This window comes from Pinus tabuliformis, chromosome 2_1 (assembly GCF_031772625.1).
Source record: "Pinus tabuliformis cultivar Carrire ecotype Pingquan chromosome 2_1, CPIR1, whole genome shotgun sequence".
NCBI lineage: Eukaryota > Viridiplantae > Streptophyta > Pinopsida > Pinales > Pinaceae > Pinus > Pinus tabuliformis.
This window is the reverse complement of record NC_142299.1, coordinates 53,346,093-53,359,833: the sequence shown is the minus strand read 5'-3', so window position 1 is coordinate 53,359,833 and position 13,741 is coordinate 53,346,093. Positions and strand designations below refer to the sequence as shown.

General features: G+C 37.4%; 1 protein-coding gene across 3 annotated transcripts in view; it reads right to left on the bottom strand.

Moving 5' to 3' along the window:
- Positions 1-12,956, bottom strand: part of LOC149198752 (uncharacterized) — a 254,354-nt gene extending 241,398 nt beyond the window's left edge. Inside the window, exons 1-3 of one of the 3 annotated variants that reach the window (XM_089402147.1) lie at positions 12,397-12,681; positions 12,089-12,176; positions 9,106-10,394 (exon numbers count right to left, since the gene is read on the bottom strand). In XM_089402147.1, the coding sequence (XP_089258273.1) occupies positions 9,106-9,965 (860 nt within the window). In that variant the 5' untranslated portion in view covers positions 9,966-10,394; positions 12,089-12,176; positions 12,397-12,681. Of the gene's footprint in view, positions 1-9,105; positions 10,395-11,636; positions 11,997-12,088; positions 12,177-12,396; positions 12,682-12,715 lie in introns of those variants that run through there. The other 2 variants (XM_089402146.1, XM_089402148.1) reach the window with 2 other exon arrangements.
- Between the last annotated feature and the right edge of the window lie 785 nt (positions 12,957-13,741).

Sequence of the window (13,741 nt, the reverse complement as noted above, 5' to 3'; positions counted from 1 at the left end):
TTGTAGTGGGCTAACTCAAACGGAAACCTAGAGCACCAAAAAAAATTTGGAATTAGTAACTTAATAAGTAATACGAAATTTTCAAATTACAAATAACCACATCATTTTACAAAACAGTTTTAACTTGACTGTTGAATAGAAGTGTAATACAAGTTGACTGTTGAATACTCTTGAACAAAAGAGTATGAACATGTTGTAACGTGAGGTATCCAAATGGCAAATGAAACACATAGCAAATTGGCACGGAATGAGAACAATTTCTTTCAGAATTATGCCAAGCATGGGAAAAATATATAACTGTTATAACTTATACCACTGTTGTAGGTGCATAATGCATTATTAGACTTCATAAGTTCATAGCAGTGAGCACAGAGAAAGTTACATCTTTAACCAGCAAGGCAGGGTGCAATCTTTGAAGAAGAAGGCAACACCTTTTGAGCTGATGGAGGGAGGATTTTGATGATTGCATCGATATGGGAGAGAAAAGATGAGGTTTCCAAATTCCAACAGTACTTCTTCAAACTTTGATACTTATCCATGACAACATGTTTTTAGCAGTTGAAAAGGTTCGGATCTTTGAGAATATCATCATCCTTCTTTTCATCTGAGTTTTTGTAAGCGTTATCATTGGCTTCTAAGATCCATCAGGTAGACATTCTTGAAGTATGTTGAAAATAGAAGAAGTCAGGAACTTAGATAATTGTGGGCATTCTATTAAAGTGTATAGGCCTGAAATTTTTGTTCTTCGAGGGTAATCAAATATTTGACGGTTCAATATCCCCATGGGCCAGCATTATAAATTTATATCATCCTTCTTTTCATCTGAGTTTTTGTAAGCGTTATCATTGGCTTCTAAGATCCATCAGGTAGACATTCTTGAAGTATGTTGAAAATAGAAGAAGTCAGGAACTTAGATAATTGTGGGCATTCTATTAAAGTGTATAGGCCTGAAATTTTTGTTCTTCGAGGGTAATCAAATATTTGACGGTTCAATATCCCCATGGGCCAGCATTATAAATTTATACCTATTGAGAGGTTTTAGAGGCGTTTTTCATTCCATTCATAAACTTGACATCACATTACTGATGGTTTATGTAGTTTGCAAATGGTTTATAACTTTATAATTTAGAGTCTAGACCTGCTGTAGGTGATGATTCCCTACATCTTTTGGGCATAAATGTTGTAGAAGAGGAGGAATATATGCTCATTTATCCCATTCATACTTCTACATTCTTTCCAAAGACTGACATGAGGACATCAAGTTAAGATCATGAGAAACTGTATATTGAATGTTGTTTGCAGAATGGGTAATTGTGAAAATATTTTGTAGCCGCACATTAGATGCTTGATTGTTTCTGCAGCCTGGCATATTACACAGCTGCCATCTGTAAATCCTCTATGCTGTGCATATATGGTAATGGCAGCATATTTTTATGACTTGTCTGTTGATTGCTCCTGTCCGGTGGAAGTGGTTCATCTTTGTGGAGAAGAGATTGTTTAGACAGGCAACAAAAACCATATAGGATACAATAAGATGAACAAATATGTCTCTTTTGTTGGAACCGTGATACCAATGTTGTAGGTGGAGAATGGAATTATTGTATTATGGTTTACCTTGATAGTGATCAATATGAAGTTATTTTCTATAAATATGTGTGGTATTGCTCAATGCAAACCCTTGCAATTTGAAATCAAAACAAAAACCAAGCAAAATGATTGTAGGGAACCGGAAGAATGAGAATCGAGATTGTCTTACTGTTCTAACTTCTTGGCACTTGCAGCGTAGAGAAATCTTCGTTGTTGGTGGCAAATTGGCAATAATGGCTTCAAACCCTCCTTGGCAGCAACCACATTCCTTCTCCAGCGCTCAGAAAAACAAAATGACTTCAAAAAAACCAAAAATCGAATTATATAGGCCGCGCGGAATGATTTCAGGGTCACCGGCGATATTTTAGGTCGTCGCGCGATATTTTCCGAGATATCGCCGAAATATCGTAAATCTCGCGCGATTTTCAAAACTCAAAAATATCGCGATATTTGGTCGGCGATATTTCGGCTCGCCGAAAATATCGCGATATTTCCGAATATCGCCGATATCTCGGCAATATTATCAACACTGGTTTTAACAATCCTATGTCCTTCATCTTCTATTTTTTTTAATTTAAGAGCAAAACCAGATTGTCTCCTCATCAACGTATTCTTTAACCACATGTTTCAAACTTCAGAGATCGTGTGTCACAGAGATCATGGTTCAAACTTGTATGCCATTAATAACTCGTATATCTCAGTAGTATGGTGTCATAGATAGTTCGAACTCCATCAGAATTACAATGCCACGGATTCAGACTTATTAAATTTGCTTTGATCACAATGAGAAACTAGGATGTCAGAGAAACTGTGTTGTTGTTGTTGTTGCTACTGTACTGCTACCCATGACACTACCATTACCACTGTTGCATTTGTACTACAGCGCCTTCTGCATCTGCTACTCACACTGCCATTGCTAGCTCTGCACTGCGTCATTTTCCAATTGTTGCTGCTTAGCAACGGAAAAACATCCAAAATTTCTAAACTAACAATGTTCAGCATAATACTATGTGAATGTTGGAATCTGACTGCTACTAGTCTTTGACCCTCTGAATCTTCTGCGTTGCTGCTGACTTCTGTACTGTGCCATATGCATTGCTGCCAACCTTGCTCTGCATTGATCAGTCTCTGGTCTCAAGCTACTGCATCTGTCTCTCCAACCAACCCACTGCATCATCTGACACTAAGTCCATCTCACTACTGCTGAATCTCGGGCTCCCGTAGCAAGGAATTGATCCAAGAGGTGGACTCCTCAAGGATCCTGCCCACATGTAGTCCTCCCAACTACAGTTCTATATCGCCCCATTTCCCTCCTGGAGATGCATGGGCACTCATGGCAAACTCATCTTCGTCAATTTTTGTTGGAGCAGCCTTAGGATCATGTTTCTCATCCTTATCCTTTTGCTTCAAAGGACACTGGGATGCAAAGTGGCCCATCTCACCACATTTGAAACATTTCACCTTCGAAATGTCCTTCTTCTGCTTCTGCTTTTGTTGTCCCTTTGATGCTAGAGTTGTGTTCTCCTCCTCCTCCTTGGTCTTCGTGCCACTCCCACTGTTGCCATTGAGGTTGACCTTAACCAAATCCCTCCTTAATTCTTCCTGTTGAAGGGCTTCCCACATCTCCTCCCATGAAGGTAGTCCTTCCCTGCCCAATATACTTTGGACGAAGACTTGCCATTCATCCGAGACTTCATTCAAGGCCGTCCTTACCATCGCGGTAGACCAAGGAGTAGACCCCACTGCAGCAAGCAGGTCTCTAGTGTCCTAAAGATGTTGAAGATAGGAGTTAACCCCTTCTCCCTTTTGTATTAATGTCTGCTGCAACTTTTGTTCTAAGTACATCTTTCGTTGTTCGGAAGAACCTTCATACCTTGAAGACAAAGCTTCCCACATTTCCCGGGTTGTATATTTGCCCTACAAGTGTGAGACCACATGATCTCGAACTCCATCGAGTATGAACCTCTTCGCCTTTCCCTGCTCGGCCTTGTACTTCTTCCTCTGATCATTGTCCGTGGAAACGACCACAACACCCTTGACTTAGGCTTCGAGATCATACTCCTCCAAAACAACTAAGATTTTGGTCTTCCATATGACATAGTTGGAAGCTCCTTCCAACCTGTCCTGATCTCTGAGCCCATGTGATGCCATCTCATCCAAATTGTCAAATTGACTCCTCTAGTCACTACTCAGCACTAGTCTGTTGCCCGACAAGTAAAAAATTCTTACTTTTGGCGAGAAAAGTCCTATAAGGAGAAAGTTCCCCTTCTATGTGTCTTCACTCTTTTCTGACAGATTTCTGCTCCAGTAGAAACTACGCCCTTCAAACACTGCGCTAAGGCTTTGCGTCACTCCCTCTACCTCTGCAAGCTCACGAACCGGAAATCGTACCTCTCTGTCGACTCTCTCAAAGAGAGATTTCCTCGAAATCTCTGCTTTCCCAGCAAGGTCTGTGCAATCCCTTCAAAGGGATTTGAATTGCTGCCAAATGCAGCTATTGGTCTCTCTGCTCATCGTTGGATCTACTCTTCCTGTTTCAAACTCAATGCTCTGATACCATGTGAAAATTTCTACCCTCATGGAACCCCTACTGCAACAAAACTGAATTTACTTCTCCTACTTGATTTTAATATATATTATCAAGTTATTTTCTGAAAAATACTGAAGTAAATTACTTTTGCAGCCTACACCAATTTAATTTGATTACATGAAACAAGAAACTGAGCAAAGAACAAGATACATAGGACACCGTTATTTTTGGACAAAATAGTCCCCATAAAAACCCAATGCGGGAAAACCGATGCGGCAGATATGAGGGTTTTATATTATTAAGAAATAGTTCTAAATACAATGTCGGATACCCTACTGACAATCCAGTTACAGAGAAAAATATAATGGCCCTAAAATAAGTGATATTACCTCACTTTACCCGGCAGTTTCCCGCTGATCCGGGAACAGAACTGGCTAACCCCGGCTATCTCTACTCTGGCCCTATGTCAACCTTACAGGCTCTACGTCAACCCTGCGCTATCTCTTCTACCTCCTTGAGCTTCTACGTCAACCTCTCTCGGTTGTTCCGGCAGTTTCGGATTTCTGCGTGAGGGTAGCCTCACTTCTGTGTTGGCCCTTCTGGCTTTGCGTCAAGACTGCGTGGGCCCAAACTGACCCAGCGTCAGTCCCTCTAGATGCTACGTTGCCTCCACTAGTGGCTCTCCACCTCTCTGCCCAGTATTCCCGAACTATCCCTGCCCCTCTACTGTAGAATGATCACTTAATTCGAATTTCTCAGCTTCCTAGCCCCAGAAATTGAACTCTAGATCAATTTGTTCTCTTTGTCTATCTTTCTAAATGAACCCAAAGCCTCCTCCTTATACTTTTCTCGTTAAGACTTCAACAGCCCAGATTAAGTCTCTATTCAACGGCTAACATTAAAAACTTGACTTGATCTGCTTTCTAAAACACTCTCACCCATATTTTGATTAATACTCATTAATACTTTAATTTTCCTAAATTTAGACTTAGGAACCCCATTAAAAATATTAATTATTTTAATAAAATACAATCCGAGTGGAATTTCACCAAATGGTTTTTGGGTTATTTAGAACTCATGTGCCTTAGCCTCTCCACCAATTTTCATGGCTAGAGCACATAGGATGCTACCAAAAACTAACATCTCATTCCTTTCTTAGATGATTGCTCTTCAACCTTCCTAGCTCTGGTACCATGTTGAATATCAAATAGATGATAGAATTTCTAATCATGGTAATTACTTGTGACTATATATATATATATATATATATATATCATTTAGTTATTACTTCATTCATTAGATCATCAAGCAATTACACAAATGCAAAGCACAAAAGACAAGAAACACCAAAGAGTAGACCAAAGGCCAAGGCAAAACCCACAAGGGGAAAAGCCATCAATCATTTCCTTATATATTCTTCGTCAACAAGAGAAATCCATGTCCTAACTAGAAGATCCAATTGCCAAGTCAGCCCTCCACCAAAACTCAACATGAAGTTTGTCCAAGAAACTTGCATCATCATAGGAGAATGTGCCTTTCTGAAGCTCGTATCATCACAAGGAATATCACTGAAATTCGCATTATCACATAGATGTTGTACTTCTGGAAATTCGCAACATTACAGAGATAATGTCTCTCTTGTAGCTCGCATACATCAGAAATAATGGTCCTCACTCCCCCTGTAGCATGTCTTCTCACAGAAACTTAGTGTCTTATTAAGCTCGTGTACCACAGAAAAGCCAGCCTTAGATGTCTGAATTTCTTTTCACAGATGTGCACTGAATTGCTTGCTTAGTGAAGGAGTACATATGCCAATATATAGTTGCTTCTTTATGTAAAGGGTCGCATCCTTTGAGCAGGCTGACTTGTCTGCTAAGAGGGACGACTTGGCAGATTGGAGATACACATGATATTTACAAGATTCTAACTTTTCTTCTTTTCATAGGGTCATGAAGAACATGCCCTTTAACTTTTTGTTTGGACCAAAAACAAAGAACATGCTTGATAATAATAATAATAATAATAATTTTTCTTCTTTTTTTACATGAAATACAAACCTAGTTGCAATTCCAAGCGGGGCTTCTCTATTTAGTATTGGCCTATTTCTGAACCCCTTTCTTTTATGCCTTCCATTACTATTACTAGAAATTAGATTAATATAATTCACACGAGGGGAATTTTTAGTGATGGTCACAAACACTCAATATAGATAGTCACTCATAGAGTAATTGACTCGATAGAGATAATCACTTTCCGGTGAGTGCTCATGCCTTAGAATTTACACTTGGAAAAAATAAAATGAAGTTGAAGCTAATGGCAACCTAAACTTTTATAAAGTCAAGAAAGTAAATGTTGTTTTCAAGAAAAAGTGATTAACACCAAATTGGTAAATCAATTATTATTAATTCCAGAAGAAGATTCATCATGCAAAAATTTTAAGGAGATGGCAATATTCAAACATAATGAATATTAATAGTCAATAAAAAAGTCAATATTTAATGAAATGTCATAGGTCACACATATTCACTCTCGTGACCTGTTAATGCCTAAAAGGTATACTGTCATGAGAGCAGTCCATTCAATTCATTCATCCATTCATTCATTTATACTATATATATATATGGAGAAATTATGCTCTCAGCGTTTCTGCTACACACTGGAGTAGAAGAACTCAGTAATTATAAGATAAATGCAGCATTAAACAGAATGTATATATTTTATTAATAACTTGATGATTTACAGTGAAAGAGACCTTGGCTAAATCCCTTTTGCCTAATTAACTAATAGTTACAGATTATTAATTTTTACATAACACACACCCTCCCTAGTTACCTTTCAACCGGACAATTTTAAGTGCTAACACCATGAATGGTGGTGTTCCTATATGCGCTGATGGAGAAGAAAAACATGTTTCTATTTTAGTTAGGATGCATTCAGAGGTAAGTTGTCAAATGGAGTAGGCAATGCGCTTCACTCGATGACAGTAGCAGCTCTATAGCATTAATTTGTCAGAGAAGATTTTTCCGATGCTCTCTCACCCAGATATCTGTTGGCAATTGTAACAATAAGGTGAATTGCAGAAGTTGTTTCTTCTTCTCCCAGGGATATGTTAAATTCTGTTAATAATTATTCTTGTCTTGTTCACCATTCTGGGTTCCATTTTTTTGGTGTGCTCTGATCAGTGTTGATAGAAACTGTTACAAGTGACTCTGCAAAATGGGTCCACCAAATTTTGCAAGCTTTGCAGTTACAAAAGTCATGGACTTTTTACAGCTGAAATGATAGTTGCAGTGCTGTCACTGGCAATGTCTCTGCATGCATTGGCCAAAAAGTCAATTATATTATTATACTACTATTATAGTTGCTGCATTCATATATGAGTTGCCAATTGGAGTGGAAATTGTGCTGCACTCTATTATGAGTGCAATTCTATGACTAATGTTTTGGTAGACAGCATTGTTTCTTTGCATTTTCACCAAGACAGTGCCTTTGGTAATTGCAATCTTAAGATGCCTCTCCTAACGGAGGCAGGAGTTATGTTCATAATTGATTAGAGCAGCCGACCTCAGCCACACTGCTTGCTAGTGGATATCTGACTTCAGCTGGGATCATTTGCAACAGGAAGTATGAAATTGACCACTGTGTTGTCACAGCCCAGACTTGAGCAAGTAGAACCAATGTGTAATATCTTCCTAGAGACAGTGATGCAAGACACAAAGAATGAGCATCAGCAGCCAGGTTCAATCACAATAATGGAATTTTTGGCCTTATAGTGGCAAGTTTTAATGTTAGACAACAAAATAACAGCAACACAAGTGACAAACTACACCAGAATCAACAGGATCTTTGGTGTAAAGGCACTTTAGCAATTATGGATATATAATGCAATACAAAGGTGGTGTATCCACAGAGTTGTGGGAAGGGATAATAGATTATGATTCCAGGCATCAAAATGGGTACTGCAATTGTGTATTTCCATTTTAATTTATCAGGTAATGGTGTCAGTAAATCCACCACAAGTTTAATGGAGCTTTTATCTTTATGTCCATTTAAGAATGCCTCTCTAATATAAGTGAAGGCTTCTTAGTGCCAAACAAGCTTCATTATCAGTTATTTACAGAAAACTCTGTGTCATGTACTCTGATATAATATTGTATTCTCTTAAAGAGTAGCCCCTTTTTTGTCCCAAAAGAAAATTAAAAGACATTTATTTAATCCATGGCACTTATACTGGAAGTTAAAAGCTTAAAATGTATTTCCCGGATCCTTGAACACTCTATAGCATTGTTTCAAATATCATTTCAGGGGATATATCGCAGAAGGTCCAGAAAGTAACTTAGCAGAAATATGGAGGAACATATCATAAAAAATCAACAAGAATAAACTTAGACATGAAGAATTCTGAAACCATCAAACAAATTGGCAACCTGAAAAACTCAGGAGAAATTGGAGATATTTGCAATACTGCTCAACAGAAAAATTACACTGATCTAATCAAGATTCAAGACTATGATATCCCATTACAGTCTTGTTAGATCTTTAAAAATATTTTCAATATTTGCATTTCACAGGAACAAAACACGACAAGAAAAGACAATAAAAAGGTTACTTGAAAGCTTCACTCACAAAACAGTAAATTGATACAGAAAATAAATACTGGGGGGGCGTGGGGGAGGGCTTGGGAGAAATCAACATATAGTATTTTACATACAAATTTCGTTAAATGATTTCTGCAACTTCATTATGTTGGAATTGGTGAATATCACTATACATGCTCATCACATCAATAAAAACTGATCAAATAGACGGCACAACATTGACATAAAATCTGGCATAAGTAATGTCCCTATGTATCATATGATATATGTTGTGTTTGTTGAATTATTTCTTACAGAACACCCACAATGCGAGAGGGAAAGGTATGTACATGCAGAGAATACTGCTTTAGGTGATTCTGATGCAGGCATAAAAATATAGAGTTAACTTACAATTTAGGCACACGGATAATAATGCTCCCTCCTGAGCCTCCCCCACCCTTCAATCCTCCATCTCCTCCATCAGCACTAATAGTTCCATTGACATTCAAAATGCTCCTTGCAATAATCTTGACACGCCCACCTCCCCCACCACCAAATTCGCCTTCCCTACTTAATGTCCCACCCCTGCTTCCATGACTCCAGGGTTTCGTAAGAGTAGACCAAGCATAAGCATCTCCACCCCAAGTATCTTCCGGATCCTTGCCATCACTCTTAACGCAGCAAGCACCTCTACCTCCGTGACCTCCACCTGCACCATCAACACCGAGTGGTGTTCCACTCGTTTGGTGGGGTGGTGCACCACCTAATGCAGTTGTCTTCAGGAAAGAATTATTTTGTAAAAACAAGTTTCCTGCACGTACGATCAATGTCCCTGCCAAAAGAGATGCATACTCACCCAATAATAAGTCCCCTGAGATATTAATACTGATCAGACAACCTGCAGATGGACAGCCCACAGAAACATGCGATAGAATATCTAAATTGCCTTCTCCGGTGATCAGCACATCATTATCAAACTGCAAGCTAGTATTAAGCTGACAAGTCGTATTCAATGACCCAATCCCTTTCAATTCTTCTTCACATAAAACCAATTTCTTCATGTCATGAAAACCACAGGATGAATTTCCAATGTCACATTTACTTCCAGTTTGCCCATCATCAAGAATTCCAGAAAAACCATTCAAGACAACAGATTCCTTCAATTCCATATCCTCAAGGTTAAAGACCTTGATAAGTGGACTACCAGAAGTAAGGCCAAGTAGAAAGATGATAATGAGCTCCAGAAAATATTCCCCATGTAAAATGGCCATACCGCCAGTCCAAACACGTCAAAAACCATGAGTATAAAAGGGGGAATATCTACACCTTGATGGCAATTTGGAATGTTTCATGAATTTACTTCATGACATAAAGAAAACCTGGTGAATATTATCATTTTACAACAAACCCACACTGGCAAATGTAGAGCTTGCCTTACCCAGTTCATCTAACTTTTTCCAAGTTCACAGAAACAGGCATGAACAGAGCATATCCTCCTGCAATTTTGTTTCGCACCTGTTCAATGCACCTAACCACAGGCAAAATCAAAGCAATTGAAATGTCATTCACTATCGCATCTCAACATCACCAAAAGCTGGTCCCACTGTCCTCACCCTTTCTGATTTCAGTAAACATTCCAGTCTTAGAGGCACTAGTCATCCATGTATCGATGTTACCAAACGGCAGTTCCCAGTAAATCTCTGCAGTTTTTCAAACATAGAAACAGCTCTAAGTAGAATAACAATGCCGGGACATAAGGTCAGTTCTAGGTAAAACAACAAGCATAAAAAAATCAGTTCCAACTAAGATGCAATTCTAACATAAACACAGAGAGCGAATAACATATCACAGATGAGAAATTTTGAATTAATGACCAAAAAAGATTAAAGCCCCAAAGCATCCAAGGTTTATCTCATATAGCCTAAATTAGAAAATTGCAATGCGTTCACCCTTCCAAAGATTGCTTTGACTGCCAATATGTTCAATTTTCACAGATAAATCAGTTTCAACTTTTAAAATCTAAATTCTTCTGTTTAGAGAGGAATCTTGAAGTGATTTAAGAAGTTTCTTTGAGGTAGGTCTGCCTTGCCCATCTATACACTGATCGACTCAAACAGAGTCTTTATCCCTCCAAATGTAAAATATGATATATCATATACCTCAAGGTTAAGAAGAGAACGAAGCATTAAGGTCCCCCAATTATACTCATTATGCCTAGGATTGAAGGGAACTAAGATTCATAGGCACTAAAACAAATATTTAAAGAATCCATAAAAATGGATGGATGCCCCTAAGGCTATAGTGCAACCTTCAAAGAATGAAGGCCTGTTACACGCAAAATGGTTAATGAATAAACTTAAAGAGATTGCTCTGAAAATACAATTGCATATATTTTCCTGTTTTGTTATAGCCATTGTAATTGAACTTTATACGACTTACAGGTAAACCAGAAATGCTATAAGGATGTTGTAGACAAAAATTCCAGCTATGTATAGAAAATGATTTACCTAGTGAGAAACAATAACTCTACAAAGATTTAACCAGCATTCTCACAGGAGCTCTAAATATAATTGAAGGTGAAAGTTCTAATTGAATGTAATTTGTGAGATAGCACGAAAATGAAAAAAGGAGATAAACAGCACTCAAACAAATATTGCACAGCCATTTCTCTCCAAAATAACTGTTGCATTTATCCTTCAATAATACTCATATTTACGAAAAATGATTGAGCGAGAACTTTAAAAAATCCAAGAAAAATCATGGCCGTAGCAACAGTTACTACACCTTACAAGGTACGGTCATGGATGAAATAGATAAGACGAAATAAGATAATTTATTCATGCAAAAAGATAAAGATAATTTTATCTTGATAGTGCCATAGTGCAGTAAAGAATTTGAATTCAAAACATTGGCATAATTGACAGAAAGGATATTCAAGTAACCTTTATTTAAGTGGATATTTGTTGACAAATAGATTTTATTATAAACAGTCGTTTTCCTCCTGGTCTGTTGGATTCTGAACCTGTGTTCTACATCAATAATATTCAAGTAATCGTTATCCAATTGAACATTTATTGGAAAATGGAGAATCCGACAGTGCACGGCCGTTTTCCTTCCAGTTCAATGGATTTCGAGGTTTTGCTCTTCATCGAGTACATGAAAACTGAACTATAAACCTCAAAGAAATAAAATAGAGTCATTTCCAAAATAAAGTGAACATGAGTTGAAACTTAGACAATAAAGAAAAATCCTAAACTAACGCAACTTCTTTCTTAATCCTAATAAAATGTTAGTCAGCATCGAAATTTGACGGAAATTGCGGATGCTTCGAAATTGAAACAACGAATTTGTCTGCAAATAAAAGCGATTTAAAATATTATTCCGTCCAACTTACCAAGGAAAATGACAGAAATTTGAAGGGAAACGCCGACACAGGAAAAGTACCAGTATACTAAAGGTTGCATAAAAACTCGAGTTGTACTCTGTATCAATTTCCAATGAAATCGATATGTGGACCTCGAAGACAGAAAATCCAGTCATTTACGGACATAAATGGAAATAAATGGAAATTGAGCTGAAATTAGAGATTAAAGATAAATCATAAACTATAATAATTTATTAATTTTAAGAAATTGTGATTCCGCAACAGAATTTTGCCTCGCTTTAAAATTGCAGGAACAAAATTGTGGAAGAAATTCCCACCTATAACTTAGACAAGAAAAGTAAAGCTATCGTAATAATTTCGACGAATTGGTCGGTGTGATGCCATATTACGCAATGCAGCAATTTAGAGTAAGCCAGAGTTATATTTCATATTCAATACGCCCTATATATCTCCAGTATGTCAAGTATGTCAAGATAAGGATATATAACCCTTTCTATGAAATTATTGGAGGCAATACTAATATAACTCTAATAAAACCTTCTGCACAAATAAATAAAACGATTCCGTCTTCAGTTTGAGAAAATTCAAGGCTGCAGGGAAAAAATAATTGGAAAATAAGCGCAATGTGATTCGTACCTGAGACCTCGATTTTAATGGCACCAAAACCAGCATTAGCCAAAAAGTTATCACAAATCCTGTTCCCTCGTTTTCGTATGCGTGTAATTTAACCACAACAGCAGATGAACTGGGCTGAAGAAGGCGCGCGCTGCCACTTTAACGCCCTCGGCCCTTAAACTCACCAAAACAGACGTGGCAAGTGCCAAATTTGGAATAGAAGTGTCACCAAAGTTGGGGGAAAGGAAAACGAATGAGTAAAAATAAGAAACTTCACCGCACTACACTTCACTTGTATTATACGCATTGCAATCACCGCCGCGGTCTGTGTCGTTTAGTCGCCGAAAGCGTTTACATCCGTTAACCACGCTCAAAATATCTAGGGTTTCATTTTATCATTACACTACAGCATTCACCTAATTTATTTTAAATCCTCGACTAAATCATGAGCACAGTTAACTCAAACCCTTTTCTGTAGTGACGTTTGACCTATCTCACCAACCTTGGTCAAGCATTTTCCACGTGGCAGTGTAACCGTTCAATTTGGACATAATTGGTTATTGACACATACCTACATAGACTAGCAGTGCATTCGATTTGAATATAATAATCTATCCACACTCTTAAGTGAGAGAATGAGTACAATAGCCAACGTTGCTGCATTTCTGTTTTGATGACGTGGACCATCAGTATGACACCTGTATTTGTAGGTTGTAATTTGATTTCATCTCTCTTCTCGTCAAATAATAGTTGCATCGTACCTCGAGTACGGTGCTTGGGGACTTTCTTTTTTAAGGTATGTATCGAAATCTATAAAAGAATGTATGCATCCAAATTATATTTATAAAAGGAAAGTATGTATCGAAAATTAATTTTTGACATAAAAAATAAATCGAAGCTAATTGAATATTTTTTACAGATTTATTATTCGAAAACATTATAACAGGAATTAATCTGTAATAATGTGGAAACCAATTTGGATTAATTATAATAATGGTTTATAATTAATTTGAATTAATTATAATAATGGTTTATTTTATGAAAAAA